Here is a 16,567-nt window from a genome sequence, read left to right as displayed (position 1 = left end):
TTTAGAGTACATGTATTACTATTGTTACTGCCCTTGCTTACCAGTTTACAGATTTGGCTTTAATTCTTTTCATATTGAATTTTGTTGTTCTTAGAATGATTTGCAAATATATCCAGACAATTTTTTTTTTAACTGTTAGAATGGGAAACAAAATAATGCATGATTCTTCAAGCAAGAATAATTTCAGATACATATTTGTTGTAATTTAAGTTTTGGCTATTACGTGTGTGTGTGTGTGTGTGTGTGTATACACAAAATATATATATATTATTTATTTTATATATATAAATTATTCTTTTATAGCCTCTTTACAGAAAATGTACTGGCTCATCCTTGCATTGTTCTACGCCGCCAATGTCAGGTAAATGAACCTTTCTGTTACCTTCTAAACAATAATCCTTACTCTGATTTAAAATACAGAACTCAGATCAATGGCTGAAACTGGATAACTGTTACTCCATGTGAAATATACCAGAATCTACAATAGATCAGTCTCAAACTTTTTGGTCTTGAAAACTCTTACTTCATAAAAAATTTTGGTTTTGGAAGAAGAAGGTCTAACCTTATACACATATATATTGAAAATGGAATATTTTATATCTTTTTCAGATAATTGGCAGATTTTCTTCTTTTTTACTACACCAAAACTTAATAAATAGTAATATATTAAAAGTTATTTGCAGTGAGAAATTTCAAACCATGTGAATTAACTTTTTGTACTCTCTTACATTAAAATCTATTGATCTATATATGATTGTATAACATCATGTGTTGATTATTTGAAAAATATTGGGATGCCTAGGTAGCTCATTCGGTTAAGTGTCTGCCTTAGGCTCAGGTCATGCTGGTTCCTGGGATCGAGTCCCACAACTGGCTTCTTTCTCAGCAGGGAGCCTGCTTCTCCCTCTGCCTGCTGCTTCCCCTGCTCGTGCTCGTGCACGCTTGTGTGCTCTCTCTCTCTCTCACAAATAAATAAATAAAATCTTTAAAAAAAAAGAAAAATACTGATTTACTGAGTTCTGTAGATCTTCTAATGTTAAGACATTTGATTATATAGTACTTTTAAAAATTGTCATTAAATCACTACCAATTCCACCAGAAAGGTGTTTCAGTATTGGTAAGTTGTTCATGGTAGATGCAGTTTTTCCAGAATTCTAAATTTTGCTTGTAAAGTCAGATTTATCATTAGCATCCCATAATGCCAGTTTTTTTTCCTTTAATCAATAGGCTCACTTTATTCATTTTTATTTTTATTTTTTTTTAAGATTTAGTTGTTTGTTTTAGAGAGAGTGAGGAGATGGGTGGGGAGGGCAGGAAAGAGACTCTCAAGCAGACTCCCGGGTGAGTTTAGAGTCCAATGTGGGACTCATCCCATGACCAAGGAGATGACCTGAGCCAAAACCTAGAGTCATACATTTTGTCAACTGAGCCACCCATCTGCCCCTGCATGTTTTTCTCACATGTTAATAACTGTAGTTTGGTAGTCAGTTTTTGCAGGAGAAATGGTGTTCCATGAAAAAAGTAGCTAGTCCGCTTGCAACTTCATCAGACAAGTGCTTTTCCTCACAACAGCAGTCTTACTTCATTATGTAACACACAGAATAGTAATTACAAAGATGTATACTTAAGAATCAACATTTTATAAAATTAATGCATTTTACTGTTTCACCAAGACATTCTTAAGTGGAAATGGCTTTTTCCTCCTTCCAAGTGAATGGGATAAAGAATATAATATGTACAAAAATACAGTTTGCTGCCAGCTATCTTGAGTCATGCTAAGGAGTAAGCAGTTTTAGCCACCATTGTTTTGCGCTATTTTTGAATATGTCAACACAATAAAAAAGACAAGTGATGCCTTAGTATCATTAAGAAGATAATTTTAAACTTGTAGATCCCCCGAATGGCCCCATGGATTAAGTGGACAGCACTGTGGTAAAAGCTTCCATAATCTAACTTAATCTTCTTTGAAAATTGAGTTAGAAAATATATAAATAATTACAAATTAAGCTGCTCATGCTTCAGCACCCAAAAAAGTAGTCATTAAAGGCACGGACAGTGCAGATAGCCTAGAATAGTGGATTTCAGACATGTATTCTACAAAGCAACAGTATCACATTGTGATTCAGTGTGTACATCTATACAAGTAACTTAAATGTTTTATGAAATAATGGCATTAGAATGTGTGATGCATTCTGATACTTTCTTTTTTGTTATTTTACAAAATATCACCCCCCTTTACTGATTTCATAATTTACCAATTGTTTATAGTTTACAGTGTAAAAAGTGCTTGATATTGGGAGACATGAATCTCCCATTCCCTGAGTTCTTCAGTGGCTCCTGTGTGTTCAATGGCATGAATGTTTGGCTACACCAAATGTAATTCTAGTGTTTATGGAAACATAAATGTCAAACAGCTTATCCTTCTTTATTATATATTCTACATTACTGTGTATATTGTGCATGGGTCTTCTGTGTTGTGTGTTTGTGTGTGTATATATATATATATAGCCATATATACTGTACTTTTAATAAGTTATTTAAATGTACTTTTAATAGTAGTAATTTTGTTCAGGGTAACTTCTGATGACTTTAGAATTGGACTTTTGTTTATGCTCTGACTCCTTTGTATATCTTTGATGACATTGTTATTTCTTGACAAAACAATAACAAAAATAATTTACAACATAATCTTTCATAGGTTAATTATCATGCCCGGCATTACCATCTCACTCCGTTTACAGTCATCAATATCATGTACAGCTTCAACAAAACTCAGGTGAGAATTAGTCTATAGGTTCTATTAAGATTATTTATAATATAAGTACCATATGGTCTTAGTGGTAATTAAACCAAGAGTAATTCCTTTTAATTTAGTTAACAAAAATATTTTAATGCTTGCTCTAAAACTAATGTAACCTGGTAATGACATCTTTTGGTGTCACTGAATAATTAATATATTCACATCATTTCCAAAACTAATTAAATATTAGTATGTTTAGTTAGTATTAGAGATGTAATTAATTGGAATATTCACATTGCCTAAACGTTGGCCACTCAACAAATAATAAAATGATAGGAATTAATGTAGTTCTAGTTATCTACTAAAATGTCTTAAAATAAAGCCTTATTGGGAAATATTAGTAAACATTTAATATCAAGTTTTATTAAGACCTTTTTTGTGTTTCTTATTTAGGCATTAATAGAAATAACAATAAATTTTGTTCATTTTAGGGACCGAGGGCGCTTTGGAAAGGAATGGGAAGTACGTTTATTGTCCAGGGAGTCACACTTGGAGCAGAGGGAATAATAAGTGAATTTACACCTTTACCAAGGTACCTTTTTGGCATCTTTTCAATATTAGCTTCATATTAAATTTTTAAAAAAATAATAGTTTCTAAAAACACATTGAATTTGAAAAGTTACCTGAAGTAGCTAAGAGATGAAATAGAGACCAAAGTTAGATATATCTTATTGAATTAGTATGTGATAAAGAAAATGCTTCCTGGTCTAGTATCTATGGAGATAGGTCTCTCAGCTCTTACTGACGACTATGTTACAACAACTGTCTAGTAAGGAACAAACATGAGTATGTGAGCAGTTCTTACTGTTTAAGTAGCCACTTGGGTGAAGGAGACACATGTAAGCAAATTAAAGTTGTACATCAAGATTAGTGCTATAATTAAACAAACCCCATTCAGTGCCCAGGGGATACTTCACATGAAGTTATTGGCAAAGGTTTGAAGAAAGAATAGTATGCCCAATTTTATGCAAATTGGAAGGTCTGTGTAATAAAAGTCTTGTGCTTGGAATACTGGACATTTATGGAGTAGAATAATAGGAAAAGCAGCTGAGATGCTAGTCTGAAGCATGGTCATGCCTTTGTAAGGGACTTTGGCTTCATTCTCTATGTAATCTAAGGTGTTTGTTTCAATATATGGGTTCTTTGATCAAGGATTTACTCAAGTGGCAGTATAAAATAAAAAAAGTAGACTGGTGTACCCAGTGATTTGTGGAGAACTGTTAGAGTAATCTAGGCTAGACTGGGAGGGATCTGAAGTATGGAACAGAAAGAAATAGGCATTTCTGAAGTCTAATAGATAATTGGTGATAGATTGGGAATCAGGGGATGGGAGAAAATTTCCATCAGTGATAGACTTCTAGACTGGAGAATATAAAAAGAAGAATAAGTTGGAGTGGGAAAGAAGATGAGGAATTTATCTTTCAATAGATGAAGTTTGAGATTCCTGCAAGGCAGCTAGGAGGACATTTCTAATATGTGGTTGGCACCATGGATTGGGGTCTTAGAAAAAATTTGAAGCTGGAGGCATAACTTTGGATGTTATGGCATAAAAGTAGCAGTTGAAGCATTAGGATTGGTGAATTTCCCTGAGGACAAAGTGTACACTAAATGACAGAAAGTGGACCAAGGATAGTATCCTTGGTGATGTGTGAAGGCATATGTGTATGTCATGTGTGTATGTGAAGGTGTGTGTGGTAGGAGAGGTAATTGAAGGCAGTTTTAAGAGATACTCACAAAAACCATTGAACATAGTAGTAACCTAGGATAATAGTGTCTTAGAAGCCAAGAGGAGAGAATTAGAATGTAGAATTGTAGATACATTTGGAAAGAGAGGGAAGAGAAATTAGGAAAACTTGCTTCTGGGTCTGTTTACTCTCTGAAATAGAATATTGGGGTCAGAGCAGAAAAGCATGAGAAGAATGATACACATTTGAGACAGTAAAGCATAACAGGAAGGAAACCTTATAAGGAGTATATATGAAAGGAACATTAGTAGGTGATAGTGGAAATCATAAATTTGTTTAGATACTGTTTGGCAGGACTCTAACTTTGTGTATCAGTGCTGTATGCCAGAGATAGCATCAAAAACTTTGAGTGGTTTGTTAATCCAGAGTTAGTCCCTGGTAGAGTGAATTTTTTGGATTGACTAGGAAGTGAGGTAGTCGAAGGTACAGACACTAGTGTCTCAATCTTAGGATTCAGACTTTGCAGGGAGTGAAATGAAGGCAGGAAAGACTGAAATCAGGCTTTTTGCCAACGTAATTGCTTTCAGAGGACTTCATAGAGTTCTTTAACACAGACTTATGAAATGTTAAAATCAAAACAAAACATTTGGCCTACTGAAAGTTTCCCCTCTCATACTTAAGAAATCTGAATTTCTGTCCTTAACTAACTTTATTCACTCTACTGCTTTTTATATCATAGTATAAGATCATAAGTTAGTACTTGTCAACAAGTGTTCTTAAAATTCTCTCACAAACAACATTTTATAAAGATCTAATAAAATTCAGGAATTTCTATATATTGAAATGTAAAGAATTCTGTATATTTGTAGTCAGAATACTATTGGTCCTGGCTATACCACTTCTGATTTCTGGGACTTCAGACAGGTAATGCTATTTCTTTAACACAGAGATGAAATAGTAACTTTAACTTAAGGTTTAAGGTAAGAAAAAAGAGGAATGGGAATAGGATGGCGCAGAATTTCATTAAATTTTGTTATCAAACTTTCTTACTCTATATACCTTATAGACATGTCGGTTATATAGGTATGTATTTTCTCTTGGGTCTTATTTTGGGTCTTATTAAGAAGACACAAAAGGCTATCTTTGTTGTATTCTACTGGGATAATTTTTCAGATAAATCCTACTCATTAATTCATTTCCTGAGTACCTACTATATCCTAAGTCCTTTGCTGAAAATCAGGCATACAGTGAGGAGAGGAAACAAAAGGTACCTGTGACCATGAAGCTTACAATCCAGTATAGGGACATCCATTAAGTAAAATAATCCCATTAATGAATAAATAATTACAAATTGAGATGTGTTCCCAGAAGGAAAAGAAAAGATTCTGTGAAATTAGTAAAGCGTTAGGAACAGTGCCCCTAATAACGCTTAACCTGACATCTGAGTGCTGATTAGGAGGCTCAGAACAGTTTGTGTGAAGACAGTGTTGCACAGGGAACATGGAGAATTCTGGTAACTTGAAAGAAGGCTCATATGGCTAAAGCTCAGAGAGCAAGAGGGAGAGCTGTGTGACAGAATGCTGAAGATACAGGTGAGAGCCAGATTGATGCAGGGCCTTGTAGGCCACTTCAAGGATATTGAAGAGTTTTAAGGAGAGGTCAGTGACATGATCAGATTCATGTTTTTAAAGGGTCATTTTAAATGGAGGTGAGAAGATTTCGGGAGGACCAAAGTAGATAAGAGGACACATGTTCATATTCTACAACAGTCACCTGGGTGACAAGTAATGGTAGCTAGGACCAGGGTGGCATCTCTTGAGATGGATCTAAGTGGATTCTTTTGAAATGTGTTTAGGTAAAACAGATGGTATGTAGTGATGGACTAGGGATAGTAGGTGATAGAGGAAGAGCTGCCCTAGATGACTTCTAGGATTTTGGCTTGTGTAACTAGATGTCAAATAAAGCCATTCTCTGAAGTACAGTATAAACCTTAATTCTGTTTTTAGGCAGGGAGAAAGCAAAGTCACAGCAGACAGGGTAGCAAAGCAGTAACCCAAAGTGATTCATAGAAGTTACCACCAGAGGAGAATGAGCTTGGGGGGTCTCCTACACTGATGTTCCCTAATTGGACAGCAACCACTAGGTAGAACAGGTGAGACAGTATGGATTCACAAATATTTAGATTTTCATTTTCATTCTGATCACATCTGAGAGAAAAAGAACAGGTCTGTAGTGCCCATGAAGTCACCAAGCTTAGAGCTTTATGGTATTACTACTTTAAAAGAAAAAGTATGTAACCCAAGATAATCATCTGTGATCTCTTTGTCTAGCGCCCAGACCCCATTCCAATTTTTCCCCACATCTTCTCCCAAGTGGGGTAAGGGAGACGACATGTACCCTTTACTTTCATATGTCATTTCTCATTTACATAAGGAACACCTGTAACCTAGGCTCCCTGTGTATTTCAGTCTCACAAAAACCATTTGGTTGACCTCCAACTTCATTTGACGCATCTCATATTTTGTATTGTACTAGTATAAGCATTTACAGTTTCTCCTCATGTTGTCTGTGTCTCCTAACCACTCTTCTGAATTCACTGACTTTGAATATATTCTATTTTAAACACAATGAAATCTTTCTCCAATTCAGTAGATTTCTTTTTGATTAGTAGTTACTGAGCAGGGACCACTAAAAGAGTCCAAGAATAGGGAAGAAAGATCATTAGCTTGATTTTGGACAAGTTCATTTTTAGATGCTTTGCCACACCCAGGTAGAGTTATCAGGAGACAGATGATATACACAGTTGACATGCAGAGAAATCTAAAGTGAAGCTAATGGATTTGGGAGGTTTTTAAAGCATCATCTTGGATAACATTACATTAGGAAGAAGCATAACATATAAAGTAAAAAGAGGGCCCGACCCTTTAGGAACTCTAGAATAGGTGGCTGGCTTAAGAAAATCCTACTGCAAAGAAGTCAAAAGTAGAGACTAGAGAGGAGGAGGAAAACCAGAACAGTATGCGATAGTGAGATACAGGGACAGAAAATGCTTCAAGAAGAAGGGAGGAACCCGAGGGCCTGCTGTCTGTTGAAGGGGAAATAAAGTATATCCAGCTCCCAGTGCTCATCACCGGTGCCTTCCTTAACACCCAGCACCTATTGAATCCATCCCCCTGCCCACCTTCCCTCCAGTAACCCTCAGACTTAAAAATGCCCATTGGATGTAGACATAGAGGTCATGGGGACCTTGACAAGAGCTGTTTCTTAGAATAATGGGGTAAAAGCCAATTTGGCGTGGGTTCAGAGGTGAATGGGGTGTTAGGACATGGAAAAATAGCAAGCTCAGAAAGTTGGCTGTGCAGAGGAAAGAGGAAGAGGAGTAGCTGGAAGATGAGTTTGGTTGAGGGAAGGTTTTTTTTTTTTAAGGAGGGCAGTTATCTGTACATGTGAAAATGAGAGAGAATGATAAGTAAAGACTTTAAAAATAGAGTTATTTAAAAATTCTGTTGCTTTTTTGTATTGATTATGCATGGAAGCATGTATATCAATCTGTCAAATAGAGAACTATTTTAAGAAAAAGCAAGTCATTTCTCTTTAATTTATTGCTCTTTTTCAAGGGCAGGCTGTACTTGTGAAAATAGTGAGTTAAATATGTTTACCTATAATGAAATATAAATAATGAATGAATGATAATGAAATGTAAAGAGGTTTGATCACAAGTAGATTTTTCATATTATTCTCTTTCCTAAAGCGTTTCAGCGTGCTAATTGAAATTTCTAGAGCTGTGGCAATAGGTTTTACCCACAGATAGAGATACAAGGAAGAGAGTCCCATATTTTTTATACTTGATTCTAAATTTCATTTTTCCCACTTTTAATAATCTTATTGGTGTTAAGAATTGGCAGTAGTAATTAGTATTGTATTCGAAGGCAGAGTAGCCCTGTCCTTACAGAAATACTGATCACAGACCCGTCTGTCTCTAATGTTAATGACGGTTTCGTCCTTAAAATCACTGTCATAATGTCCTGTGGTCGTACTCTCTGGGGCCATGGTAAGAGTAACAGCAGTACCCAGGCGATTTGCAAACCATGTAGCATATATTGTTTTAGAATCATGAAGTCACTGTCAAAAAGATGGAAAGCCTGATCTTTTTTATATTTTTTCATCCAAACCATTGGTGGTCATTTCAGCTATATTTTTCTGTGGTTGTTAAGGCCTGAAATATTAGTCTTGGTATTAATTTTTTTAAAATCATTTTTTTAATTTATTTTCAGCATAACAGTATTCATTGTTTTTGCACCACACCCAGTGCTCCATGCAGTCCGTGCCCTCTCTAATACCCACCACCTGGCTCCCCCAACCTCCCACCCCCCCACCCCTTCAAACCCTTCAGATTGTTTTTCAGAGTTAATTTAATAAAAATGCGACCCAGAAGGCTCTCTAAGGTCTTACTGATCAGAGTTGGTTGGTCTGTTGTCCCAAGTTTCTCTGCAGATCTTCCATTCTTTTAGAAATTCTGCTATCACCCATGTTATAATTGTACTGAATTTGTTTTTAGAGGATTTACTAATGATGATTTTCTACACCTTTTTTAATACAAAAGAAATTCATTCCCTGTCTCCTTAGGTTTGTCATATTCAGTCATTTCAAATAGAAGCTGTTTCCTCAGCTCTCCGCTGGGGTCGTGGTGCCATGGGTGCTGGTTTTGGCAAGCGCCCTGGTTGCAGTGCTCTTTATTTCACACTTTATTTCATTTTACACTTCCCTCTCTGCTGTTCGGCCTCTCTCCCTTCTCCCTCTTCTCCCACCCCTTCTACTCTCTCTCTGCTTTCTCAGTTGATTCTGTTTCCTCCTTGACTTTTCCTTTTGCTCTCTCTCCATTCTCCTTTCTCCTTTTTGACTTTTCTCATGGTACAACTTACTCCTCTTTTAATTTTGCAGCTTGCCTCTCTTCTTTATCTTCTCTTTTCTCTGATTTCCGAGGGTGACCTAAACAGCAGGAAGCGCACAGCGCGAGACCTTGATCTCAGACCTGGTGCTTTGCCTGTCACCTGAATGTGTCCCTGTGGGTCTAACCTGTATGCAGGTTAGACAGTGAATCATAACCGAACTGGACCACACCTGCTCTGCTTACCTCACAGGATGTCTTCCTATATCAAATGGGATGAGAGCAAGTACAGGCAGAGTGCACAGACTCCCAAGTCCTAGAAGCCAGGGTTTTGGACCCAGTTCCGTCACTAACTAGTTGTATGGCTTTGGGTAGGTTATGAACCCTCTCTCAGCCTATTTCCTCATCTATGAAATTGGGATAACAAAGTCATTGTGAGAGTTAGAAATAACTCCTGCAAAGCACTTTGCACCATGCCTGGCCTTGTAGGTGCTCAGAAAGATATCAGAATATAATCAAGGTCACACAATATCATAATAAAGAAAGGCACTTGGAAAATTTGGTGCTACACAAATGCCACGTTCATTCTGCATTACAGTTACTTAATTGTGTTTTTAAATTCTCATCCTTTTTCATCTGTTATCCTATTCCTTGTCTCCCTTTCCCCATCTCAACTCTCTTTCTTCCTCAGCCTATCATCTTTATATCTCCTCCTTGAAGTTTTCATGTTCCTCCTTTAAGTATTGAGTTTTTTATAATTAGTGGTAGTTTTTCCTCTTCTGTCAACCCCTTCTTTCAGCACATAGAAAAGTACTTAGTACATTTTTTCCTTTTTAAACCACCATAATTGAAGTGTGTCCCAGAAAAGAACATGTTCACCATTAGAATATATTTCTCCTACAGATTTTTTTTCTTAATTACAATCAATTACCTTTTTGAAAGTCAGACTAATTCAAGATGTTGTAAATAACATGGCTTCTGTTTTATTGAAATTTATTTTTAGGGAGATTTCACATAAATGGAATCCTAAACAAATAGGAGAACACCTTCTACTAAAATCGTAAGTATCAAAAGTGGCACTTATATTGAAAATTTGCATTAATTTTTATAGTATTAGGGCTGAAAAACATCTTAATACAGCAAAGAAAATTAGGGCAATAAAATATTTATGGGACTAGTACTTCAAAAGACAGTTAACGTAGAGTTGAGGAATAAAATCCTGAAATATATATTATCTTTAAAATAGATCTTTCTAAATTTGAAAGGCTGAAATCACAACCTAATTTTTCTCTATGTTCTTAGGGAGTTAGCAGAGGTCTTCAACTTGTTTAAACCAATTTGCCAGAAAAAATATTATTTTATTATTAAGCAGAAACAAAAACTTATTTGTATAGTGATGAGCAGACTCAAACCTTAGTGTCATTAAAACGGAGTCCTAAAGACACTTCATGATTTTACAACACTGACCACTTTTGTAGATTAGAATTTTACTCTTCACTTTTTAATTTTTTTTGAAGATTGTGAATTGGAAATTCCCCAGCTTGCTGGCTCCCTCTGTGGGACATTCCAGCACATTATTACTTAGTGATGTTCCATTCACCTTGAAAACTACTTCTTGCCAGGACCTGGCCCATAGGGTTAGGTAAGTCCCACCTTGATGTTATTTTAAATAACTCTATTTTGCAGGCTTGCAAAGTTGTAATATTACTATGTCTAAGTAGTGATGATAGGAAACAACTTTGCAAAGCTGTACAATATTGTTTTTTAATATAAGGGGACTTCACTCATCATTGAAGACTGGCTTAGCTCTGCTGGGTGGGAAATCTGGGAATGGAAAATGATAATCAATAGGATAATAGTAGAACAGTATACTTGTTCAAATGTCACTAAAAAGGCAAACAGTGGAATGGATCCCTCATCCTAACTTTTAAATATCAGATTTATAGGCTATGTTAGCTATATGCAGGTATACAACAAGGTTACATTAGCTGTATGCAGGTTAGACAGTGAATCATAACCAAGCCTACATTTTACTGGTTTAAAATAAAATCCATTTTCTTTGCAGCCTTTCCCTGTGTTTACTTAAATTTTATCACTAACTGTTCAATAAGGCATCTTACAGTTCAGGTCTCCAAAGTATCTTTATGTTAGATATTAATAGTTGAAACCTTAAATATATTCAGGCTTGAATATAAATTACACTGATATATATAAGTAGATATTCAAAATTTAGCATAAGCATGTTGTTTCAGTATACTGATAAATTTGTTTTAATTTCTACAGCCTAACTTACATGGTGGCAATGCCTTTTTATTCAGCAAGTCTAATTGAAACAGTACAGGTGAGCTACTTTTTATTGTCATTTTTTAGATAAAAATTTTTTTGAATATTCAGTATATTGTTTATATCAGATTCTGATTATATACCAGAAGAGTTTAAGACACTATCCTTTTAAAATTTTAATCTCTCAAATACCACCCATATCCCAGAGATTGTGTACTAGGTACATTGCTGGTTGTGTATCTTTCCTTTGCAAAATTACTTCACACTTCTAGTTTTAATTCTTTTTATCCATCTCATAGCCAGCTGTATTCTTCATTCAGGTATCTCAGAACCCAGCCAAGAGCTTATTCTGAATAGAAAGAATCTGTTTGGTTTTTTCAACTTTTTAAAATCTTTACGAACAACTCAGATGTTTATGGCTTGTCACCAGACCGTAAATTACTAATTACCTGAGCATAAAACATGCTGGATAATCACCCCAATAGTGAGCAGGTAGTCCCAAAGATAGTCTACAAACAGCATTCTTTTTAAATATGCCTTTTAAGGAACATTTGGTACCATGGTGTGTTAAATTCTACAAAGCTAAAGCAATCTCGTCAGCTTTTTAGTGTTTTACCACTTCTAACCACATGGTGGCCCTTCAAGTACAGTGTATTAATGTACTTCTTACCATACCATTCTTACAGTTAAAACTATAACCTGAAGATAGTATTAATTTCACATATACTCAAAATCCAATTAATTGTATACCACTTATCTCCTGCCTCCAACACCAGATCTTGTTGCTTATTTCTTGTCTTCAGTATGTATGTGTTTCCTCTGTAAGAACCTCACAGGATTAGCCTTTGCTTTTGTAATTATTCTTTTCCATTTAGTTGCTTTTCTGGCCTTATTGTTGATTGATTATTTATTTATTTATTTATTTATAATTAACTTAAGTAAAGTTAATGTTTTGCTATGCAAATATACTTTCCTCTCCCCTTGCTTTTGGCATTGTATCAAATGATACGATGTTTGTGTAAGGCTGAGGTTTACAGAGCTATCACTCAATGAGATATCCACATTTGACAGATAAGGGGGTAAAATAGCAGGAGGGTAGTTATTTAAAGAAAAAATAAGCGGTGTGATATATTGGGGAGAACAGGTCTTAGCTTTAGACAGACCCTTACCAAAATCACATTTCTCTACTTAAGTTTGATCTGTAAGTAAACAAATATTTTAACCTTTCTAGATCTTAATTTTCTTATCCATAAGATGGGGATAGCATTTTAATAACAGTTATAAAAATTAGATGAGTTATTTATATAAAGTGCCCAGCTCACTGTCAGTTGTTTTGGGTTTTTTTTTTACCCAATATCCAGCCACTGTTTTTTCTTGCTCTTCCACCTGCTGTCTCCTTTTGACTCCTTTTGTGTATTTTCTAGAAGTATGTCTGTTGCTTCTTAACAGTTTTTCTCTTTTGAGCACGTTCTTTTGATAACCTCTTTACCATCTTTTCCACAGTCCTCCAAAGTTTTATCCTTGGCTTGCTCTGCTTTTATCCTATAGTCACCATCCTGAAGAACTCATTTACTCTTATGAATCGTTTAAACTCTAATATCTATGTGAATTAAATCATCTTCCCCTCATACTCAACTCATAAAACAGTCTCTTCTTAGTACCCTGAAAATTAGCTTCCTTTTGAGCTTCTTCTCCTGTTCCACTAGTGGTACTATTGATATCTGCTCCCAGAGACTCAAAACAGTTCTAATTTTTAAGAAAGTCTTGGTTTTTATGGTTCTTTCATCCTTCATACCAATTATGCCTGCTTAGTTGTAACTCCACCATGTATCTGAGATTTGTCTGTTTCTCCCCATGACAGGCAGCCATTCTCATCCTTTCTTTAGCACACAATCAGCTTACTACGTTAGCTTCTTTCTTCCTACTTCATTCATGTTTCAGTGGGTTTTTTCCCTCTTCTGGGAGCTCGGATTTCTGAGAACACTTTTTCTCCTGAAAAATACACATTTATTTACAAATCTCCAACAACTCCCGAAGCACTTAAAAATGAGCTTCCTGCTGATCTGTTGTCTTTATTAAAAATCTGTGATCTGGCTCCTACATTTTAAGGTCACTGTGTACACTCATGCCATTGTTCTTAGGTTGCAATGTTTATATCCTTTTCTGACCAAGAATCTGTATTGACTCTCATTCCCTAATGTCACTGTAAAAAGGCAGATACATTGTAGATAATATTGAGGGAGTGCCTCTGGAAGCCAAGCCTGTTTTCATGTAATACTCTCAGCAGCCCTGTGCATAAAAGGTAGGTGGGACTAATCCCATTTTTATAGAATGGTAAACCGATTCTTAGGAAAAGTAACTAGCCCAAGGTTACATAACAGGTAAGTAATGGGTGGAGGCAGGGTATAAGCAGGTTTTTAAGAACTCTAAGCCCTTTACAACCTCTTTAGGTGTCCCGTAGCTTTTCAAAATGAGTTCTAAGGAGCTTCTTGAAGATAGAGGAACCAGGTTGTCCTTTCCCCATCTCCTCCCCTGTTTCCCTTCCCAGTGAGAATAGCTCCCAGCTTCACAGCTGTCTGTTAGTTAATTTCATTTGAAAAAAAGAATCTAGGAGCGCCTGGGTGGCTAGCTCAGTTGGTTAAGCAGCTGCCTTTGGCTCAGGTCTTGATCCTGGAGTCCCAGGGTCAAGTTCCGCATCAGGCTCCATGTTCAGTGGGGAGTCAGCTTTTCCCTCTGAGCCTCCCCCATCTCATCCTCTCTCTCTCTCTCTCTTTCTCTTTCTTTCTCTCAAATAAATAAAATCTTTAAAAAGGAAAAGAAGAAAAAAGAATATAATGCTTAGATAACTTTCGAAGTGTGCAAGCCATTGATATTTTCCTCCTGTAGTCATAAATTGGGATTTAAAAGGGACCTAATAAGAGCCCTTTCTTCTGGCACAGTAAGCAACTGTTCACTTTTATTCGCTTCATCATTTTTATTTCAGAGTGAGATCATTCGCGATAACACTGGAATTTTGGAATGTGTAAAAGAAGGAATTGGAAGAGTGATTGGCCTCGGAGTGCCTCATAGCAAACGACTGCTCCCACTCCTTTCTTTGATCTTCCCTACGGTGCTGCATGGAGTTCTTCATTACATCATCAGCTCAATCATTCAGAAGTTTGTCCTCCTAATTCTAAAGAGAAAGACTTATAGTAGCCATCTAGCTGAGAGCACTAGTCCAGTGCAGAGTATGTTGGATGCTTATTTTCCAGAACTTATTGCTAACTTTGCTGCCAGTCTTTGCTCTGATGTTATACTTTACCCATTGGAAACAGTCTTGCACCGCCTTCACATTCAAGGAACACGCACAATCATTGACAATACAGACCTTGGCTATGAAGTGCTTCCAATTAACACACAGTACGAGGGAATGAGAGACTGTATCAATACCATAAGGCAGGAGGAAGGAGTGCTTGGTTTTTATAAGGGGTTTGGTGCTGTTATAATACAGTACACACTGCATGCAGCTGTTCTACAGATTACCAAAATTATTTACTCCACCCTTCTTCAAAATAGCGCTTGAGGTTTAAGTTCCTGGTTAGTCTAAAAGATATAATCTGGATACTTTGTTATGAAATTATGAGGGATAAAAGTGAAGTACTGGGGGGAAAATGGATTCGAAAGTGAAACTGGTAGGGAAAGCCCATGCTGATATATTGACTCTTCATTTTTTAAAAGGCATAGGTACATATTTTGGATGAAAAGTATTCCAAATTCGAAAACTCAGTGAAAGTAACACTCATGCATTGAATTCTAGCCAGTGTAGCACTCATGCTAAACTAAAATGATCCTGGGCAGAAGGAGAAATTTGTCAGCAAACATAAAACAAGATTTCACAGAGCTGAATTTATTCCATCTGACTTAAGAATTTATTAGAAGTTTATTTCACCTTCTAGATTGATACTGCTATGTCATCCTTAATAGAGTATATAGTACCAATATAGTTTACCTTTAAGTAAATAAACTATGTCATCAGTGATAAAGATGGGAAGGACTGGATTTGCCCACGTGTAAGCAGGACTTGAAGAGTTTTAAATTGCATTTTCCCTGTGTAACTTCGTAATGGCTATATATTTATTATATAAAGCCATTTATGTACATACACGGAACTTGGAATTTCCTTCATCTCTACAAATTTTCCACTCTGAGATCAGCTTACTTCATAAAATGAAGTCATGTACTTTCTGCTTAAATGGCAGAACAAAACATTAAAGGACAAGGTACCCAAAAGATTTAAGGCAAACAGTGTATTTGTCCATATTCAAACCCAGCATTTCAATGCCAGCAACTGAAAATTCGTCATATGTTTATAAAGTTTGATTTGCTTACCTAGATATGTGAATCATCAGGGCCATTTTTAGAGCCACTCCTAAGAGCAAGAGAGTAAAAAATAATCATGACAACTATTAAATGTTTCCATATTTACAAATTGTGTCCTGAAAGGAATGTCGCTTGCCTTATATTTCTGAATGACTTGTCTTAGAGGAGACACAATTAAAATTCATGTGAAAGTGTGTGCCTCTTGCCTTCCACATAGTCATCATTAAATAATGGCTTCAGTTTTTATTAATAGTTTCATTCTCAAACTAGATATACATAAAGGGAAAAGCAAGTTTATTTCTTATCACCTTTTGTTTAAACTTGTTTGAATGAATAATGAAGAAAAAATAAAAACATTAAAGGGTTCGTCCTGCTTTTTGTGGATGAGGAAAAGAAGTAAATCTCAAAAATAATAAGCAAAAACATGGTTGTCGGTATGTTAAAAAAAAAAAAATTCTGCTTGTTCCTAAATTGAAGTTGGTGGGTGAGGTTCTTTGTATAATAAAATAATAAGCATTTGACCGATATATCATTAAACATTTTAGAGTTTCA

General features: G+C 35.8%; 1 protein-coding gene across 2 annotated transcripts in view; it reads left to right on the top strand.

Annotated features, from left to right (window-relative positions):
* Positions 1-16,567, top strand: part of SLC25A46 (solute carrier family 25 member 46) — a 21,752-nt gene extending 5,185 nt beyond the window's left edge. For both annotated transcript variants that reach the window (XM_032845097.1, XM_032845088.1), the window contains exons 3-8: positions 304-361; positions 2,699-2,776; positions 3,232-3,332; positions 10,377-10,433; positions 11,657-11,714; positions 14,640-16,567. In XM_032845097.1, the coding sequence (XP_032700988.1) occupies positions 304-361; positions 2,699-2,776; positions 3,232-3,332; positions 10,377-10,433; positions 11,657-11,714; positions 14,640-15,218 (931 nt within the window). In that variant the 3' untranslated portion in view covers positions 15,219-16,567. The remainder of the gene's footprint in view (positions 1-303; positions 362-2,698; positions 2,777-3,231; positions 3,333-10,376; positions 10,434-11,656; positions 11,715-14,639) is intronic.

This window comes from Lontra canadensis, unplaced genomic scaffold (assembly GCF_010015895.1).
Source record: "Lontra canadensis isolate GAN:19392208 unplaced genomic scaffold, GSC_riverotter_1.0 scaffold4, whole genome shotgun sequence".
Lineage (NCBI taxonomy): Eukaryota > Metazoa > Chordata > Mammalia > Carnivora > Mustelidae > Lontra > Lontra canadensis.
This window is presented reverse-complemented; position numbering and strand designations above follow the sequence as displayed.